The following is a 22652-nucleotide window of genomic DNA, read 5'->3' on the forward strand; positions in this document are numbered from 1 at the left end:
ATATATATGTAAGTTATTTTATAAATGACTTAGAGAAAAATAAAGGAATAGTGTATGACAACTTTATTAGAAATTTTAAAAAGCATTTAGATAGAGCAAATTCACATTTACGCTTCATAGTTCCCTGGTTTTGAAGGTATAGATACCAGAAATGGGCAATGTCTTCTGAATGCAACTAACTACTCATTAGTTGTCATAAATTCAAATAGACCTCTAAGAGGTTTTAGTTTATTGTGACTTCTGGCTTTTCTTGCTTAACAGCAGTGCTTAAAGAAATTTTTAAACTGTTGACAAATCATGATTTTGTTGTAAAATACTTGTTTACATTAGTAAATACCAATAAGAATGATCAGTTCAATACTCGTTCATTTCTACATCATATAATTCGTTCTAGTCATCTTTGGTACAAATCTGCCTTTAGCTCTTGCTCATCATCAGATAAATTGCAGTGCACAAATGGCATAAAAGATGAAAAAATACTGTCACACATCTTTTTAACAAAATGACTCAGGTTCTTGTCATAAAATATCATATGATGAAATTCTTGCTGTTGAATGACTAAGTGGATTAAGAATACCATGTCTTTAGAAATATATTGTTCATTCATTAGTTTTTGAATTGTGTAAAATTCACCTAGAATATTATCTAATGACTCATAGTCTGAGATTTCACTTAAGCAATCAATTTTACTACTGTCATTAAAATCCAAAGTACTATTGTCTGTGTAAAAACCTTCTGATTTATGTAATAATTGTGTAACATCTTCCCTTGTCGATTTTCCTCTTTCCCATTATGCATTGAAAATTAGACATTTTGAGTTTTTAGCTATATTAATGATAGATAAAAGCAAACTCCAAAAATGGGGTCTGCATTCTTACTTTATACTTCCTTGAAATCTGATGTAATATTCTAGGTGAAACAATGAGAACATGGAAGAATGCATTGTTATATCATCCTTCTATGGCATGAAGAATAATGGCATGCCACTATTCTTCCAAATTGTTACTAGTTTAGTGTCTTTTTTTTTTTTTTAGCATAGTTGGGAATAATTGATAAATAATGATGAAATCATTCCTAGAATGATGAAATAGAATTCCTGGAATAGAATGAGGACTAGCAAAAGTCTGTTTTGTAAAAATACAAAGCATTATGTAGAACTTGTACAATTTTAAGAAGTTCAGAGAGAAATAATCAGAATTGGATAGAATCTGTAACTTTTCTCTAATGGAGTATTTTTGTTTTTCAAATTACTATTTTTGTTTTAGATTTTGACAGACTAGGGTTTTTTTTTTCTGGGTTCTGAAGGAAACATTCTATTATTTAGGTAGTCCAAAATTTCCTGCAGTATTCATATTTGGTTATGAAAGATTCATAGTAGATGTGAACTTTAAAGTGTAGAGGTTTAAGGGTTATTATTAAAAGATACAACATGTATATGACTAAAACTACGCTGTTTGATTTTACTAGTAGGGCATTCATTCTGTATTCTTTCTAAATAACATGATCTGTAATGATTGATGACTTTTCACCAATTGTATTATGTAGATGTAAGCAAACAGGACTAGTATTAATATTTGAATCTTGGTAAGGCAGTGTATTGGGTCATTCATTTTGAGGGGAATTAGGTGTATTTCCAAATTTTGCAGCTTCTGAATCTAGGAATCACTCACTAACATATGAAGAACAGGACTGTACAAGACACCACGCAGTCCTCTTTTTGCCTCTTTTGCCTTGTTGGAAGTATTGTTTAATTCTGTTTCACTATTGTAGCCACTTTAGTTTCTTTAAAAGGGTGATTTAAAAAATAAGATTTCTTTGTTGAAATCTGCAAGATTTGCTTCACTGTAAGTAATATTTATATTTGGAAAGGTTCTCTTATTTAGGAAGTCCTGAATTTATTTTTGTAAAAAACTTCAGTCTGAGGTTGCAGAAAAATATTCAGTGACTTTGGAAAATGTTGATATGTTGTTATAAAGAAAAAGCAGGTAATAGTTTTTTATAAAGGATAAGCCTAATCTGTATTTACATACGTATGCATAAATGAAGGACTCATTTTCTATGGCATTAATATGAACCACAAAATAGATGATTGCATGCTTTTTAAGGTGATTTTCTTAGTTCTTAGAATTTTCTAATATTTAAAAAATTAAAAAATATGTTTACATAAGCTTGAAAAACCTGTTTGTCCAATGTGAATACTGGGATGGTAGTCAGATACTGCAGTAGTGTGATACAGCAGTGGTCATGGCTGATAAAAGATTCTTAAGCACTATCCCATTATGTATATTGGGGCTTCAGTGAATGAAATGCTTAGAAGAAAACTGATACCTGGAAACTGTACCATATTAGCTTGAGTAAGTAACAGTAATATGTTATCATTCTATGATTTGTGGTTAAAGCCCCCTGATATTTGATGTTACAGTATATGCTGAAATTTATTTTGGAGTTGTAGTTATAACTTTAAAGTATTCTTTCTTAAAACGTACTCTTTCATTTTTAGGCATTATCCAATTGGTTTGCTGTTTGATCTACTTGCATCAAGTTCAGCTCTTCCTTGGAACATCATAGTACATTTTAAGGTATAGTTTAAATAGCATTTCCCATTTCTTCCTCTTATAGTATTTCGTAGGTAGATTTAGAATAGAATTTTTTTTAAGTGAAGTTGTTTATTGCTTCTTCCATGACACTTTAATGGTGAAGCTGCCGCTAGTTTTTACCCATATATCTTTTGATTTATTACTAACTCTTGGAAGAGTCATATAAACATTAAATGCAAGAATGCCTATTTTTGGAGCTGAATATGCTGTTCAAAATTTGTAATATTTTGGAATGTTTATATTCATCAAGAAAAAATCTCCAATAAGAAGAACAAAATCCAGAGTTTAGATGTGGGCATGGGAGTGGGAGTGGGGAAGGGGTACAACTTAATGTCTTGAGTATCTCTGAGGCTGTTTTGATTGAATTGTGAGAAGCGTTAGGAGACAGAACTCCAAAGACTTGACCTGAGTGTGTTTTGAGAAATTTTAATTCCTGTAGTTTCTATGATCAGTCCATTTATTGTAACTTAATTTTGTCCTAATAGTTTATAAAGTGGTCTGTCTTTCCCCTTAACCATCTTGATTCTTCAGCCCCTGCTCCCCAAGCAATAAACAAATACCACTGAAGGATTGAAATACCTCTTTTAGTTGATAACTAGGCAGTGATTCTCAAAGGGCGATGAATTGTGACAGGGAAGCAGGAGTTTGAAAAGTCATTTTAGATATCTAATTTGCTTTCCTGTAAGGGGCACTCATTCAAAGTCACAGCCCAAAGGCTGCTCACCTATTCTTCCTAAGATGCTTTCCTTCCCACTTTATTCAGTTGAGTGTGTGGGTCTTTAGCATTTATTTCCCTCTCATTTGCACTAATGTGCTTTGCAGAGTACCATGTTACCACAGATTTTGGTTACCACAGAACCAGAGTAGGATATGGTTTTAATATGCATGACTTTCAGTTACCATGGTATCATGCAAAGTGAAGACTTCCTGTATTTATAATTATATAAGTTTAGAACGATATAAAGTAAAGCTACTCCAAGCATAATGAGTGTAGAGGTTCTGTATTGCCTAACATGTTAGTCTTTCCCATTATGTTGAAAAACAGTTCCCATAATTATTCATGTGAGAGGGATGCACTCTAGGACTTTGGAATCTAGGTTAAAATATATCATAGCTACCCATTTATTTATTCATTCAACACCTACCAGAAGCCTCCTATGTGCCATCCAGGCACTGTTCTAGATGCTTGCGATATATGAGTGAATGACACAAAGACACTCAAACACTGGGACACTTTATGGTGCCCACCTGGCACCACATACCAAGCCTTCTGTAATCACTGATTGAGTGCATCAGTGGACTATAATAATGATAGGAAAGGCTTCGAATTGTTTTGATTGTTCTAGCGTAGTGGTGCAGTGCAGTGCTTCTCAAAGTACTCTGTGGACCCATAGGGGTACCCAAGGCTCTTGGAATGGATTCATGAGGTCCAGTCTGTTTCCAAAATAATATTAAGGTGCTATTTGCCCTTGCCTCTGTGTTTACATTTGTACTGATCTGCAAAAGAGATGGTGGGTCAAACTGTGGGCACCACAGCACAGAGCAGGGCAGTGCACCACTCTGTGCAAGTGGTTATTGCATTCTTCACTGCCACACACTTGCAGTAGAAAGAATATCAGCCTCACTTAAGACTGTTCTGGATGAAACAGTACAAATTATCAATTATTCTTCATTTTAACTCTTAAGTACATGTCTTTTTAATCTCCTGTGTGTCAAAATGAGAATGCACATAAAGCACTTCTGCTCTGTGCCAAATACGATGACTGTCTTAAGGAAAAGCACTGAAGCTCTTGTTTGAGGGCAAGCTGAACACGCCACTTTTTTCATAAAACACCGTTTTTTATTCAAAAGAGTGACTGATAAAGTGTATTTGGGTATTTGTAAGATAGTTTCTTAAAATAAACGAAGTGACTCTCTCAGAGTAAGGACAACAGTATTTATTGCCAATGTTAAAATGTTGAAACTTTGGAAAATTGGAACTTTGGAAAACATATCTGCTACCATGACCTTAACAGCTTTATTATTCTTAAAACAGTTTTCTATTGAGATTTTTGGCCATTTTAGCAGATCTTATTTTTAAGAAATTTTATGTATTGAAATGTGTCAGTGTTTTGAGATCTACATTAATTCAGCAAACAAATATTTTCCAAATGGTCAATGCATGATGTTACAAAATAATGTATGTGAAAAAGAACCATTCACAATGCAAGGTCAGAATTAGGAATTTTAATGTAACAGAAATCAAAATGTTTATTGATAAGCTTTCAGATTCCACATTAATGTTCTAATAAACTATACTTATTGAATCTGGTGTAGTATCAAAAAAGAATATCCACAAATCTGAAGTCTGTTAAAATGCTACTCCTTTTTCCAGGTACATATTTTTATAAGCCTATATATTTATATAAGTTAGTCAAAACAACATTAAAAGCACCGAACGTAGAAGCAACTAGTTCATCTGTTTTCTACAAAGCCAAACATTAAAGATATTTGCAAAACTGTAAAAGAATACCAGTATTCTCCCTCAGTTTTTGTTGTTGTTCTAGAAAATAGTTATTTTACACAGAAAATATGATTTTTGTGTTACATGTAATGGGTATGTTCTTGGTGTTTTTAAATGAATCACTCTTTGAGGTCTTTGGTAGGTCACCATTTTCTTACCAGATGGGAAGTTTATTAGAGAAGTTAAATAGAAAGCAGAATTGTAGAGCTAATAAGGATATTATAGAGGGTGCTATAAATTTGCTCAAGCTACCAGTGTATTTCTGTCAGCTCTTCTTACACTTTCTGCACCTGGCCCGTAGTGGGGGAGAATTTCTTTCTGTATACTAAGTTCCCTTTTTTTAGGGTTATAAGACTTCGCTTTCCTCAAAAGTTGGCCCTACGTGTTTAATTTATGGTTATACTGACTAATGTAGGCCCATTTCTGTTATACTGCTTTATGGCTTTTGGTTCATTATAATGAAATCAAGTAAGACATTTGTAGGTAGAAAAGCAGATGCTTTTAGTATGAGGAAGCGGTGTTTTGTTTTGTCCTTAGTTTCTGGATAATAGCTTATCAGTTGATTGAATTTATCGAGTAACAACTTTATGTCAGTTGATGTGTCAATGTGTATTTTATCTTTTTGATATTATGTTAAATGATATCTGTATTTTAACCAGACAGCTTGGAATTTATTTGTTTTACAGTTGCTTTCAAAGATATACATTGATTTTGATTAGGTTTTATGCAATGATAAACTCTCCCAAGAGACCCCCCACCCCCACCCCCGGCTGCCTCTACCTCACACATTTGATCCTTTTGTGGCTCAGACTGAATTCTTGGGGGGAGAATACCTGTTAAATAGCTTTCAGATATTTTCTCTAATTTTTAATGGACTTTGCTGCTTGTCATTTGAATAGGTATATAATGTGTATAGTAAATGAATTTTAACGTCTATAGTAGTGTTCTTCAAACTTTAATGTGCATACAGATTACCTTTGTGTCTTGTTAAGGTACAGATTTTGATTCTGATTCTGTAGGTTTGGGCTGAGGGCAAAGGTTCTGTGTTTTTATTTTTTTAATTAATTAATTTTTTTTTTTCCATTGGATTTTTAGACTTCATTGCACAAGTTCATCGTATATTCACCTTTGGCATAGATGTTCACACATGAATGTGTTTTATATCAGCTACCATAAGGATTGCCATTCCTATGAGAGGAAAAGTATTTAATTGAGAAACAACTCTCCATGGAGGAAATATTAAATGATTGCCAGCCATACTCTGAGCCTTATGTTTTATTTTCTTATTTACAGTAGGAGGCCTGGAAGGACTTAACTTCTAGCTACTTGATCCATGGGCTTTGTTCTCCATGATGCGTGTTACATACTAGCATAATTTCATTATATCTTATCAATAGAAGCATTATTTACCATTATAGGCGAATTTGTTCACTGGCTCCCATTATTTTCAGGCTATACATTTAGCTCAGCCTGAGCAAAAATTCATTTCACAAACACAAATAAATGTGTTAACATAACTTTCTTACCATCACACTTCCTTGACTTTTCAAGAATGCCACCAGCTCACTCTGATTATCCACATGTGTATACAGCATGAAATACCATCTCATCTACTGTAGGTTCATTCATTTCAGTAATAGCAATAATGTTAATTATTTTCATAATTTGAGAGGAATTTGCATCTAAGCCAAAATTGCAGTAGTGGAATTACCAACTGCTTGTCTCAAATGACTACATGGATGCCTCCCCATATCATACCTTTGAAGAATCTTCTTACATAAACGTAAAATAGGAAGGAAAGGAATCAAACCTCCTCCAGCTGGTACCAAGCCAGTATCGTAACTTCTGTTTCTTTCTCAATTAGTGAGGTATTAGTAAAAATCCTATAACTTTGTCTAAGTGAAATTAGAAGTCCAAACACTTTATATCTTGGTGACATATCCATTCCAGCTACGTTTCCAAGATGCAGCATCACCTATTGTAGAAGAACTTTTACACTTCATGATCATACATTAATGATTGTTGTCCTGATTAGCTCCTTAGTGATTTAAATTATTTCATTAATGTTAACAGCTAACGTAACACATAAGTACAATAGATATACAAGTAGAAACGGCTTAAACTGTTCTGTTAGTCACTATCCTAATCTTGTCTTACCACCACTACAATTTCATTATATAATAGATTAATAATCCTTCCCTCACTGTAAAGACTGTGGGTCGTCGGTGATCCTGAAGCTATGATTATGTAAATATTTATTATGTTCATCATGATAAGTGTACTCTTTAATACCTATCCCCTATTTTCCCCATCCCCCCACCCATCTCCACTCTGGTGACCATCTGTTCTCTGTAACTAACAGTCTGTTTCTTGGTTTGTCTCTTTTTTCCCCTTTGTTTGGTTTCTTAAATTCCGCGTATCTGTGAAATCATATGGTATTTGTCTTTCTCTGACTTATTTTCCATAGCATTATATTCTCTAGCTCTATCCATGTTGTTGCCAATGGCAAGATTTCATTCTTTTCTATGGCTGAATAATATTCCTATATATATATATATACACACACACGCACACATACATATATACACATATATATGTGTATATATATATAAACACACATTTTGTATATATATAAAATTTGTGTGTGTATATGTATGTATATATATATACATATGTCTATATAGATACACATAAAATTTCTTTATCCATTCATCTATAGATGGACACATGGGCTGCATTCATAGTTTGGCTGTTGAGGTTCTGTATTTTTAACAAGTTCACAGGTAATTCAGTGTTACTGATTCAGCAGACCACTTTTTGAATAATAAGTGTTTGGAGAACAGGGCAGATTTAGAAGTTAATATTGTGTAAAGAACCAAAAATTTGTAAGGATGATTCAGAAAATTAATGTTTTTAGAAATTTTTATATTATCTTTGGAATTCTGAGAGAGAAACATTACATAATTATAATGTGTTTACTGCTTTAAAACGTAGATTTAGATATTTATTTTGCTTTCTTCCTCCATTTATCAAAACGAGTGAAAATAGTAACTTCTTCAGACTTTTCTAATTAGCTTCAAGAATATTTATGATCCCTAAACTTCATTAGCTTACTGAGAAAATTGTTATTTCTCGTTCTTCACTTTTTATTTTAAAAAGTTTAAGTCTGTATTTGAAAAGTTGAGAGTTGTCTAGTGAACATCCACATACTTCTTACTTTGATTTGCCAGTTACCAACATTTTGCTACTTTGGCTTTCTCCTTCTCTATTTTTTTCCTCCAATATTTATAGTATTCCTATGGGTATGCTGCTTGCAAAGCTGAATTACACTAAAAAAGTTGCTTACAGTATGTGGAATTTTTAAAAGAGAGATTCGTTATATGATTCAGCATCAGGTGAACATAGTGGGTTCTTTAAAATTCCAGATTCTATTGCATATCCTAAATAAAGTTTAATGAGTAAACAAAATCAGCAATACCTTGGTATTTTTTTTCTTTCTTTCCTGATAACATGGTGCTCAATTGGTGTATTTTGGTTTTGGTAAGAGCATAGATTTTAATTTTAAATATTTTGGATAGTGATTATTATTGGTAAGAGCTCGCATTTGCTAGGTAAAAGAGGGTCAGCATTAAGGTAAGTGCTTCTGTGTAAAATGCTGCTGAATGATTGTGACTAGACAAAATTAGGTTTTTGGACCAAGATATTCTCTGTCTTTCCTACAGTGGTTGGAAGGCACTACCACTGGTTTTGACTGTTCTTTAAATATATTTGTATGACTGCCCACACCCCTTTTCTGATGGTTTCGTTCTTTCTTGCTAGGCCAAGAGCCACTGTGTCTCCCTGAGGTAATTTACTGTATTTCTGCTTTTCCACTGTGTGTTGATGACATAGGTCTGAGGTAGCTTTCCTTGTTCTTGAGTGTACTAAATGGTCATTCCCATGCTTCTGCTTCATGTACTTGCCAGCTCTAAATATTGGTGTTGTTTTGTAGTATCAGTAGTGTAGTACATTAGTTATCTGTTTCTGTGTAACAGATCACCACAAATGTAGCAGCTTAAAATAACACAAATTTATTACTTCACCATTTCTGTGGAACTTCTGCTTAGGGCCCCACTGTAATCATGGTGTTGGCTCAGCTACATTCTTGCCTGGAGACTGAGAATCTTCTAAGCTTACTCATGTTCCTGGTAGAATTCATTGCCGTGTGATTGTAGGACTGAGGGCCCTTTCTTTTGACTGTCAGCTAGAGGCTGCACTCAGCACCTAAAGGCTGCTTAAAGTTCTTGCTATGTGGACTTTCCCAGTATGGCAGCTTACTTCTTTCAGCCAACAAAAGGTCTCTAGAGCTAGTTTTTTAGCAAGATTGGAGTTTTATGTAAGTGTCACTTAAAATCACAGGAGTTAGATCCAATAACCTTCACTATATTCTTTTGGTTAAGTGCAAATTAAGGTCCTGCCTATAGCCCATGGGAAGGGATTACAGAAAGGTGTGAAGGAGGTAGAGAGGATGTAGGGTCATGTATACTTAAAATTTTATGAAATATGGTTTGTTTAGTCACTATTTTATTCATCAAATATTTATTGAGGTTAACATCTACTTTTCAGCCATGACAGAGTAATTGGATTGGATTTTTCCTCCAGCCATAAACAGCTATAAAACTGGACAAAATAAATGAAGTAGAGCTCTTTTCAGGCACTGGACATTAGAGAGAAAGAGAACAAACAAGGTGAGCACCACATTTAGCCCATCTCTGTTTCAGGGCAGTTTCCTGACTGTGTCATGGGGAGTGGAACTCAAGCAGAGCAGGGAGGTCCTGCTGAGTTAAGAATGCAAAGATTGGAGTTCTGGGCTACTGAAGCAGCTGGAATTTGCTGAGCAGGGTTTCAGAAAAGTTTGTGTGAGTTTCCCAAAAGTCCTTTTCTGACAGTTGTGCATATTCATAGGCAATACTCCTCAAGATCAGATAAGAGAATGCATGTTAGAGTGGGACAAGCCCTATTACACCTGGAGATGTTGGATTCTAGTCCACCCAGGGTGGAGAGAGACCTAGTTAACGTACTAAACATTTATCTGAGGCCAGAAAGACCTACTGTAGGAGTAACTATTATATCTCAGAGCAGGATTAACAAATTATGGTCTTGTGTTATATCTGGCCTACTGATTGTTTTTGTTTGGCTTATGATCTAAGGATGGTTTTTGTATATTTTAGTGGCAGAAAAAGAATTTTATTTCACTTTTTTTTTTTTTTTAAGATTTTGCTTATTTATTAGAGAGAGAGAATGTGAGAGAGAGAGAGTGAGCAGCAGTAGGGGGTGGGGAGGGCAGAGGCAGAGGGAGAAACTGGCTCCCTGCTTAGCAAGGAGCCCAATGTGGGGCTTGATCCCAGGACCCTGGGAACAGGACCTGGGCTGAAGGCAGATGCTTAACCGACTGAGCCACCCAGGTGCCCCTAGAAAAGAGTTTTAAAAAAGAATAGTATTTTGTGAAACTTGAAAATTATGTGGAATATAAATTCTAGTGACTATAAATAAATTTGTTTAAAAATGCAGCCATCCAGAGGCACTTGGATGGCTCAGTCAGTTAAACATTTGCCTTTAGCTCGGGTCATAATCCTGAGGTCCTGGGTTTGAGACCTGTATCAGGCTCCCTGCTCAGCAGGGTGTTTGCTTCTCCCACTCCCTCTGCAGCTCCACCTCTGCTTATGCTCTCTTTCACTCTTGCTCACTCTCTCTCAAATAAATAAATAAAATCTTTAAAAAATATATAAAATGAAACCATCCATGCTAATTCATTTACGTACTACTTTTGGGCCACAAGGACAAAGTCACACTTGCTATAGACACTGCGTGGCCCACGAATCTAATGCATTTACTGTCTAGCCTTTTACAGAAAAAGTTGGCCAACTCCTATTTAAGAGTAAGGATTACTCTGGATCTTCTCTAATAAAGCCTAAAATTAGCTCTTTTGGGGATCAGGGAGAGGCACTAGGCAGAACAAAACTCATCAAGAAAGACAGTATAATTGAGAATCCTCACACCGTATTTACAATGTCCTGCATGCAACCAATATTTACTGTACATGCAAATAATCAATAAAACTTGAAACATATCAAAGGGAGGAAAATGCTGTTAATAGAAACTGACCCTGAGATAACTCACATTTGGATTTAGGAAAAATGAATTAAACCAACTATTAAGTCAGTGACTTAAAATAATATTACAATATTGTAGAACTAAGAAGAAAAATATATGAAATGAAAAATTCCCTGGATAGGCTTAATGTGAATTAGAGATGGCACAAGAAAGATTCTGTGAACTTGAAGTCAGATCCATAGAAATTATGCAGTATTAAGAATTGAGAGAAGAAAACTGGTGCTGGGGGGGAGGGAGACCATCCTGATGGCCTCTAGGATAATGTCAGGCAGTCTTACATACATGTACTTAAAGGCCTAGAAGGAGAGGAAAGAGGGAGTGATTCAGGAAAATGTTTTTAAGAAATAATGATTAGACTCCCATTTTTTGGTTTCAAAGCTACAGTAACCCAAACTCCATGATATTGGCATAAGGACAAACATAAATCAATGGAGTTGAAGTGAAAGTCAAAATAAAAACACATACTTATGTGGGCAGTTAATTTTTTCTTATGGGTGCCAAGACAGTGCAGTGAAGGAAAGAGTGGTTTTTTGACAGATTGTGCTATGACAACTGGATACCCACATGTAAGAGAATTAAACTGACTGCTATTAAAAAATAAGTAGAAGTGGATCAGATATCTAAATGTAAGAACTAAAATTATAAAACTCTTAGAAAAAATAAATTTTGATTAGGCAGTAATTTCTTAGGTATAACACTTAAAGCACAAACAACCAAAGGAAAAGAAAAACAGGTAAATTGGACTTGATCAAAATGAAATACTTTTGTACTTCAAAGGAAGTGAAAAGACAACCCATAAGAGAAAATATTTGCAAAGTCATATGTCTAAGAAGGGTCCAGTGTCCAGAGTATATAAAGAACTCCTAGAATTCAATAATGAAAAGGTAAATAACCCAATTAAAAATGGGCAAAGTATTTGAGTAGACATTTCTCCAAAGTAGATAAAAAATGGCCAGAAGCATATGCAGTGATGCTTAGAATACTTGTTAAAAAAAAGTCAAAGAAAGATACCATTGAGTTACCTCTTCATCCTGCTAAGATAGCTATAATCAAAAAGTTGGATAACAGTTTTTAAAGTGTGGATTAATTGGTACTCTCCTGTGTTACATAGTAATGTAAAATGATACGCTGCTTTGGAGAGTAGTCTGGCATTTCTTCAAATCATTAAGCATAGACTTGCCATATGACCCACCAATTCCAGTCATAGTTACATACCCCAGAGAACTGAAAATACATGTCCCCCTAAAAACTTGTACTGGTATGTTCATAGCACCATTATAGCCAAAAAGTGGAAGCAACCCCAGGGTTCATCAGCAGATGAGTGGGTAAACAAAATGTATATCCCTATAATAGAATATAGTTGGCCCTTGAACAGCATGATTTGAACTGTGTGGGTCCACTCATGTCCAGATTTTTTTTGATAAATATAGTACTGTAATATTTTCTTTTCCTTAACATTTTCTATTTTGTAGCTTACTCTCTTATAAAATACAGTGTATAAGATATACACCATACAAAACATTTGATTGATTGTTTATGTTACTGTTAAGGCTTCCAGTCAACAGGTTATTAGTTAAATTTGGGGAGAGTCAAAAGTTATATGCAGATTTTCAAGTACATGGGGAGAGGTGTGGGTTGGTAGGAAAACACAGCTTACTGATACCAGGAACAAAAAATGGGCTATTACTACTGATCCTACAGCCATTAAAAGGATAGTAGGAAATATAATGTACAACTTTATGCCAGTGAATTTGACAAATGGACATACTCAACAAAAATATAATTTACTGAAATTGACACAATAAATAGAAATGAGTAGCCTCTAAATATATGAAGAAGTTGGATTTGTAATTAAAAATTTACAAAGTGAAATTCACAAAGTTTCATTGATGAATTCTATCAAATATTTAAGGAACAAATAGTACTAATCTTCACAGACTTTTTTCAGAAAACAGAAGAGGAGGGACTATTTCCCAGTTTGTTTAACAGGCCAGAGTAACTGATACAAGAATGTGTAATGGATAGTAAAGGGAAAAAAAATACAGCCCAATATCACTCATGAGCATAAATACAAACACTCTTAAGAAAATACTAACAAACTGAATCTTCAATAAAGGATAGTACACCACAACCTGGTTGAGATTGTCCCAGGAATATAAGGGTGATTCAAGTATCAATGAATCAGTGTAGTTCAGTACATTTACAGAAAAATAGAAAAAAATCATACAAACACATAGAGCCTTACCAAAAAAGCTTTTGACAAAATTCAGTACCCATTTATCTTCAAAACTCTTAGCAAACTTAGGAATAATAGGGAATCCCCTCCATTTGGCAAAGAGTAAATATGAAAACTCTAGAACTAAAATCATGCTAAACGGTGGCTTATTGAATGTTTCACTGTAAGATCAGGAAAAAGGGAAAGGATGTCTGTTCCTACCACTTCTATGGGTAGTTTTGCTTTACTGCAAAACAAGTATTCCTAAAAAACAAGGTGCTGTTAAAAATCACAGGACTTACGGGGAAAATGCATTAAGGGCACAAAACCAAAAACTATTAGTGACAAAAAAGACAGGAACCTAATAAAAGCTAATAAAAATAAAATAAAAGATAAAACCTAAAAAAAATGTAAAAGTTTTACATAGGTTAAATGGTTAAATACATAAATACTACCACAAGTTTGGCACTTTATATAGAAAAAAGACTAAGTTTGTAGAGATGAGGATCAGAAGGGATTACAGCTTGCCAGTGAAGTGGTGGAAGAAAAGTGATCAAATCAGACAAAATTGTAGCTTCGAATGTGGATGAGTATAGTTTGTAACATAAATTGAGGTAACAGGTCTATTGCTGAGGTTACGTTTTGTATATTTTGTGGCTCAGTTTCGCTGGGTGCAATTTCTGCGTTCATTTAGTATTGTTTATGGACAGTATTTACAGAAGTAAATACAAAATTTGCTGAAATTGTTCCCTAATAGATGATTTGCTTTGGAACAAATCCAAAAAACTTGAATAGTTTAAATATATACATAAATGTGTGTGTGTGTATGTATATATTTACACACACACTATTTATAAATATACATGCATATAATATGTGTATCTTATATAGGAACAATTAGCATGTGAAAAGATGTTCAGTACCTTTATTCATCAGGGAGGTGTATGTTTAAATCACAGTGAGTGCTCAGGGCACCTGGTGGTTCAGTTGGTTAAGCTTCTGACTTGGTTTTGGCTCTGGTCATGATCTCAGGGCCATAAGACTGAGCCCCATGTCAAGCTCTCTGCTTAGCAGGGAACGTGCTTCTCTGTCTCCCTCTACCTGCCGTGTCCCCTGCTTGTGCGCACTCTTTCTCTGTGTCAAATAAATAAATAAAATCTTAAAAAAAAAAAAAAAAAGAAAAATGATAACATGTGCACAAAAGACTTGTGTACTTTGATACAATCTTTTTTTTTTTTTAAGCATTTTATATATTTGTTAGAGAGCATAAGCAGGGGGAGCAACAGGCAGAGGGGGAAGCAAGCTCCTCATTGAGCAAGTGTGGGACTTGATCCTAGTACCTTGGGTTCAGGACCTGAGCTGAAGGCAGACACCTGACTGACTGAGCCACCCATGCATCCTTCTGGATACAATTGTAATGTGTCCTAACAGGTTTTTGGGTGAACAGAGTGGTTTATCAATCCAATGATGTAGTACTTAGCAGCAGAAGGCAACTATTTATACATACAGTAACATAGATGAATTTCAAAAACATTATGCTAATAAGTAAAAAATTGCTATTAATCTTGTGCTACAAATCAGATCAGCTAGTTGGGTCATAATGAGGGAACTGATTGCAAAGGGCACCAAAGAACGTCTTGGGTGTGATAGTAATATTTTATATCTTGTTTGGGCTGACACTTAGGTACTGTTAGTTTATTTAACTGTACACTTAAAATTTCTACATTTCACTCTGAATTGTATCTCAATGAAGTTGACTTAATTTACAAAGTTTATTGAGAAAGCACAAGTGAGAACAGTCCTGGTCTCTACCTTGTGGAGCTTAAGAGTAGTACAACCTAAGAACATAAATATTATAGAGTCAACTATATGAACTTTGTAAACTTAACCTACACTTGGGAAGTAAGAAATTTCTTGGAAGAAGTAATGTTGAAACTGAACCTGAAGATTGAGGAGGATATTTTTGGATAGTTGTATAAGTGGTCAAGTGATAGGCAAGGAGTAAGTGTTCTAGGCAAAGGAGATATTTTGTGCAGAGGCACAGAAATGAGAGAGTATGGCTAAAAGAATGTTTGAGCAGATGACAGATAATCAAGATCATTAGGGCCGAGAATGTGTGTGAGAGAGAAAGGAAAGAAAATGGAGCAGGAGATTATGATGAAGAGGTTAGCAGAAGATCTAAGTCATTTAGACCTTGAAGGCTTTGGACGAAGTTTGATTTTACATAAAAGAGCAGAGCAGCTGAGTGAGAAGATCTGATTTGCATTTTAGGAAGATTCCTGTGACTCCAAACATGAAAGTGGAATTAAAGGGGTTAAGATTTGGGGCCTGGACCCAGCTGGGAAGTTTTTCAGAAATGTCAGATAGTTGTTAGTTTGTACTAGGAAAGCAGCTCTGGGAATGCTGAAAGTGAATGGGTTCAGATCTGTTTAAGATATGGATTCAATAGAACTTGCTTGAATATGGGAAATGAGGGAGGAGGAGTCGGGGGGAACTTATTTCTTTACTTTGGAATTTGTTGAAGTCTCCTATGCCTTACGCCATGTCTCATAGATAAATGAGTGTATGGGTCCTAGTCATGGGAAGGATCTTGGCTGGACACAGATATTGAGATGGGTCCTAGTCATGGGAAGGATCTTGGCTGGAGACAGATACTGAGATGTACTAGTCTGTAAATGATGAGGAAGTAGGTAAGTTTATGAAGGGGAGTATGTAGAATGAAAAAAAAGCAACGAGGTGCTAGACTAGAAACTTAAAAAATACCAACATTTGGGGCACCTGGGTGACTCAGTTGTTTAAGGATCCAACTCTTGGTTTTGGCTCAGATTGTGATCTCAGGGTTGTGAGATAGAGCCTGACACAGGAGATTTTCTACTGGAGATTTTTTCCCTCTCTCTCTGCTCCTCCTCCCATAAAATAAAATGAATAAGTAAAATCTTAAAAAAAGAAAGGAAGAAAGAAGGAATGGTGCCAGAATAGGCTTTTGGAAATGAGAATGAGAAACTAAGAAAAATAAGTGTGGTGCCACAGACTTGAGGATGACTGCCTCAAGGAGTATATTCAGAGGTGTTAGATGTCTGATGAGGACTTAAAAGAAGGCCTGGGAGGGATCATTGTTGACCTTTAGGACAACAGTTGGCAAGAGTGGTGAGGATAGTGAACAGATTGCATGGGTAAGAGCTGACTCCCAGCTTGGTCACCTTAAAGGTTGGCTCTGAAGGGGAGAAGAGAGAGGACTGTAGCCAGAAGGAAGCTGAGGTTGAAGGAAGTTTTTTTTTGTTTTTCTTTGGGTGCTTGTTTTATTTTGGAAACAACTAATAAGAAACAGTGATTAGAAAAAAAATGATTACAGGTAATTACAGAAAAAATGGGAATAATTAACTGAACTGGATTTCAAAGATTGACAGAATGGGGTCTAGCAAACAGGTTGGGAAATAGTACTTAGATTGTACCAGGAGGGAAGCAAATGATTGGCTGAAGGTAAGTTTGTAGATTGGCTCTTGGTAAAATTAGAAGATTTAAGAAAATTGGGGTACCTGGCTAATGTTGGAGTTGTGAGTTTGAGACCCATTTTGAGTGTGGAGATTACTTAAAAATAAAATCTCCAAAAAAAAAAAAAAAGATTTCAGAGAATCAAGAAAATTTAACAAATTTTAGTGTTGATTTTAGCATTGATTCCCATTAACTTTTATAGCATATTCTTCTCTCAACCTGAAAATTATATCTTAGAAAATTATTCGAAAAATCTCCCTTCCTATCCCCACATGCACACACACCAAAGTGATCTTGGAAAGAAATCTTAAGATTTTAATAAAAGTAAGCCTGTAAACTATGCCTTTGTACTTCCCCTATAGAATGCTGAGTCTAGTGTTAGAGGTGACTCAGCAATGAAAATAACGTTGCTGTGTATGTTAATTTGCTTACTTTGCCGTAATGAAATGCCACAGACTAGATGGCGTAAAAACAAGAGAAACTTATCAGTTCACAAGGCTGGAAAATCGAAGATCAAGGTCCAGCAGGGTTCAGTTTTCGGTGAGGACTGTCTTCCTGGTGTGCAGATATTTGCCTTCTCTCTCTGTCCTTGTACGTCCTTTCCTCCTTGTGTGTAGAGAGCAAGAGTGAGACCGAAAGCCAGAGGGAGAGAGAGAGAGAAAGAGCTCGCATGAGAGAGAGAAAGAGATCGCTAGCCTGCTGGAGCTCTTCATTGTCTTTTCTTGGACACTAATCTTGTTAGATCAGGGCCCCACCCATATGAACTCATTTAACCTTAATTGATTCCTTAGGGTTCCATCTCCAGATATAGCCACACTGAGGATTAGGGCTTTTCAACATGAGAATATTAGAGGGACACAAACATTGAGTCCATAACACTATATTAGCAACTCTTGCATTTTTAATGGGGTAATGGGGTATGGGTCATATGGAAACTTTTTGTTTGTTTTGCTCTCTTGTCTTGAGGTATAGTTGACATACAGCATTATATTTTACGTTTGTAACACAATTTGATATTTGTATATATTGCAAAAACATCACTAGTTAACACCATCATCATATATAGTGATTTTTTTCCTTGTTATAAGAATTAAGATTTACTCTCTTAGCAACTTTCAAATGTGCAATATTACTATATTAACTATAGTCCTCAAGCTATACGTTACATCCCCATGACTTATTTATTTCATAACTAGAAGTTTATACATTTTAATACCCTTCATCCTTTTTGCCTAACCCACCACCCCCTACCTCTGGCCAACTATCAGTTTATCTATGAGCTTTATTTTTTCCCCTTTTAGATTCCACATATAAGTGAGGTCATTATGGCATGCATCTTTCTGTTTCCTGCTTCAATCAGATAATGCCTCAGAGTCCATCCATGCTGTCACAAATGTTGAGATCTTGTTCTTTCTAATGGTTGAATAGTATTCCATTCTGTACATACACTACATCTTCTTTATCCATTCATCCATCAGTAGACAGTTAGATTGTCTCCATGTCCTGGCTGTTGTAAATAATGCTGCAGTGAATATGGGAGTGCATGTATCTTCCTGAGATAGCAGTTTCGTTTTCTTTGGATAAATACTTAGAAGTGGAATTGCTGGATTATACGTATTTTATTTTTAAGTTTTTGAGAAGCCTCCATTCTGTTTTCTGTAGTGGCTGTACCAGTTTATATTCCATCAGTACAAAGGGTTCCTTTTTCTCTACATCCTCAATATTTGTTATTTATCTTTTTGGTAATAGCCATTCTGATAGGTGTAAAGTGAGATCTCATTGTGGTTTTGATTTGCGTTTCTCTGAGAATCAGTGATGTTTAGCATCATGTGCTTATTTGTTGTATGTATGTCTTTGGAAAAAAATCTCTGTTCAGATCTTCTACCTGTTTGTTTTTTTTTTTAATATTTTATTTGGAAAACAGAGATCACAAGTAGGCAGAGAGGCAGGCAGGGGGTGGGGGAAGCAGGCTTCCCGCTGAGCAGAGAGCCCAATACGGGGCTTGATCCCAGGACCCTGAAACCATGACCTGAGTCAAAGGCAGAGGCTTAACCCACCGAGCCACCCAGGGGCCCCTTTTCTACCTATTTTTTAATTGGAGGTTTGGTTTTTCTTGATGACTTGTATTATATATTTTGGATATTACCCCTTTACTAGATATATGATTCACAAGAATTTTCTCCTCTGTGCTAGGTTGCCTTTTCATTTTGTTGATAGTTTTCTTTGTTGTATATAAACCTTTTAGTTTGTTCTTGTCCTACTTGGTTTGTGGGTTTTCTTTTTGGTTTTTTGCTTTTGTTTCCCTTGCTTTTGGTGCTGAGCTTGCAATATTATCAATAAACTGAAAGTTTGGTTTTTTTTTCCCACTTTTAAGTAATTCCAGCTTCATTGATCTATAATCAGACTGTCTGGATTAATATTTTAATTGAAGGACACTGGTAATAATATCTAAGTAAATGATACTTTCCAGATTACTTCTGTAAAAGTGAAATTAGATTAGTTTATTAGGCATTCTGACTTGGGAGATTCATGAAAGTAAATAAATGTGGGTCAGACTTACACCTTTATTTGCATGAATTTGTTTGGGCTGAAAAGATACGCACCTAAACACAACTGCTGATGTGTGTAAGAAGATATTAAGAATGTAATGAATCAAGAGTCTGTCTGGAATCTTACTGTGAAGCTTTTAAAAAAGGATTTCCTACCCCCCACCCCAACCTAATCATGGAAGGAGGAACATCTCTTAAGTAGGAGCTGAGGGGGCTTTGACTGAGACATCTGTCACTTTATTCATTGCCACAATTAATTCAGTTGCGGTGACTACGTAGATGTTTCCTCTTTCAGTTACTGATCTTGTATTTCCTTCGAGTTAATTTCATTAAGTAGTTCACTTTCCTCCTAGATAGAGATGTAGAATGTTCTGTTGAAGCATACATACACAAATACGTGCACTCTCTTGAGAGACTCCTCATTTGCAGTTGAGACTAGTTGTTTGGAATTGTCAGCTATCAATTATGAGTGTCCCCACTGGTTAAGTTTAGAAACCTGCAAAACAGTGGAAATCGGGAAAAGGCGAAACTTCAGTACCTTCTCTGATTGAGAAGGAGTAGCAGCCTATACTGAAGCAACACTAGAAATTGGTGGGGTTTTCCCTCCTGATTTCTCAAACCACCGTTTTGAGAGACCCTATCTCCTTTTTTTCATAATCAGATTGTATACAGTTTTTAAGAAATTCTAACTGTACATAAGCTTAAATAGGTCATAAATGCAAACTACATGGAAATAATATTTTCTTTGGAATATGAGCTTTCATATTGTTTGCCATTCATACATAACCAAAATAGACAATTAAATTAGCAGCATAGAGAACTGTAGAATATCCAAAAAAGCTATTCTAAATTAAGAGATCAAGTATAACAAAGTTAAAGCTTTTTTAAATAGAAATAATTGTTATAATGCTAATTTATTTGAATATAATAGAATTTATATGATGTACATTTTATTATTTATCCTGGTCAGGAAGTCAGGACAAATGTCTTCAGTCTAGCCTAAGCAAAGCAAATACAGCTGATTTTAAAGATGATTAGGGCAGGAGACCCTCTCTCTGCCATCCATATCCTCTCCCATTGTTTAGTTTTGCCTTTCTCTCTCTCATACTCATCTTTTGACTTTTCATTTTTACAGACTTTTATATTTTCTCATATTCTTTACCCTTTTGTGTCTGTGTCTGAAAACATCTACCTTCATTCTTTATGGATTTTTAGTTCAAGAGCACCATGAATCTAGAATCCCTTTGTACCTAGAGAGACAATTTGTCTCAGCTGTTCCCCTCTCCTCCAGGCAGTTGTGACCAGTGGGTAGTTAAATAGTGGCTTCCCTTTTTACTCAGCAGATCTATGAGATCAGACTCTATTAAACAGAAGGAGGGGTGACTGATTCCATTTGCATCTCAAAAATAAACTTTAGAAATAGCAATAGGTAGTCAAGTGCCTTTTCTTTTGGTAGAAGGGCATGTACTTAAGTTTCCTAGTCATTCTGGCACTTTCCATTACTTGGATAATTTAATGTTTTCTGTTAATAGTGTCCAAATAGGCTATAACTAAATGCCTTTTTTCTGCCATATTATTTGTCTCAATTTTTATCAAAGGACTTACAGAACCGTGACTTTTTGGTAAAATAATGTTCAAATATAATTATCTTAAGTATTTAGGTCTTATGGAGGAAGTGGTATTGCATAGTACTTAAAAACTGGGACTGCTGAGTCAAAATAATCCTAGCTTGACCACATATGACTCTGTCCGCTCTCTGAGCTTTTTAATTAACTAGTTAATTAATTTTTTTAAATCTATGAAATATGTCAAATAAATAAATAAAATCTTTGAAATAGCAATAATAGTACTTTTTACCTCAAGGATCATTACGAAGATGAAATTATATAGTCCATATAAAAAGCATTAGTGCAATGTCCATCACACAGTAAGTGCTCAGTTAGTGTTGGCTCTTATTACTAATCTTTCTTTTTTCAGTGAAAAGAGCATTAGTCATCTCATTTACACCACTTATCTGTCCAGTGATCATTGCTTCAACTGCCTAAAAGATTCACTGTAGGTATAGGGTATAAATTTAGCTATTTGTGTGTGTGTTTTTTTTTTTAAAGATTTTTATTTATTTGACAGATCACAAGTAGGCAGAGAGGCAGGCAGAGAGAGAGAGGAGGAGGAGGCAGGCTCCCTGCTCGATCCCAGGACCCTGGGATCATGACCTGAGCCGAAGGCAGAGGCTTTAACCACTGAGCCACCCAGGTGCCCCTAAATTTAGCTATTTGATCTTTTTTTTCCCCCCCAATTTATTTATTTTCAGAAAAACAGTATTCATTATTTTTTCACAACACCCAGTGCTCCATGCAAGCCGTGCCCTCTATAATACCCACCACCTGGTACCCCAACCTCCCACCCCCCCCGCCACTTCAAACCCCTCAGACTGTTTTTCAGAGTCCATAGTCTCTCGTGGTTCACCTCCCCTTCCAATTTACCCCAACCCCCTTCTCCTCTCTAACACCCCTTGTCCTCCATGCTATTTGTTATGCTCCACAAATAAGTGAAACCATATGATAATTGACTCTCTCTGCTTGACTTCTTTCACTCAGCACAATCTCGTCCAGTCCTGTCCATGTTGCTACAAAAGTTGGGTATTCATCCTTTCTGATGGAGGCATAATACTCCATAGTGTATATGAACCACATCTTCCTTGATCTTAAAAGCTATGTTTTAAAGCTTAATCAGGGTCAAATTGACCTACAGCAAACTATACATGTTAAAATGTACACTTTGATAATTTTATACTACAATTTATGTATTCATTTACCTATTGACATTTAGGATGTTTCCTGGTTTTTGGCTGTTATAAATAAAGCCACTGTGAATATTCACACACAAGTCTTTGTGTGGACAGAGGTTTTTGTTCTCTTAGGTAATTACCTAGTTGTAGAATGACAGGTTCTGACGATAGGTATATGTTTACCTTTTTTAAAAGACTACTAAACTGTTTCCAAAGTGGTTGTCCTGTTTTCCATCCTCACTAGCAGTGTATGTACGTTCCCTTCCACATTCTTGTCAGTATTAAATGGCCGATCACAAAGCTATTTTTTAAATTATTACTCTTTAATATCCTTCTTTTATGTTATTTTTTTTCT

General features: G+C 35.3%; 1 protein-coding gene and 1 pseudogene across 5 annotated transcripts in view; both read left to right on the forward strand.

The window, feature by feature from the left end:
* Positions 1-22652, forward strand: part of ATG5 (autophagy related 5) — a 123945-nt gene that overhangs the window by 22479 nt on the left and 78814 nt on the right. For all 5 annotated transcript variants that reach the window (XM_044244781.1, XM_044244745.1, XM_044244763.1 and 2 more), the window contains one exon: positions 2501-2579. In XM_044244781.1, coding sequence (XP_044100716.1) covers positions 2501-2579 — 79 coding nt within the window. The remainder of the gene's footprint in view (positions 1-2500; positions 2580-22652) is intronic.
* LOC122904236 lies at positions 5911-6892 on the forward strand (annotated as a pseudogene).

Source organism: Neovison vison, chromosome 1 (assembly GCF_020171115.1).
Source record: "Neovison vison isolate M4711 chromosome 1, ASM_NN_V1, whole genome shotgun sequence".
In the NCBI taxonomy this organism is placed as follows: domain Eukaryota; kingdom Metazoa; phylum Chordata; class Mammalia; order Carnivora; family Mustelidae; genus Neogale; species Neogale vison.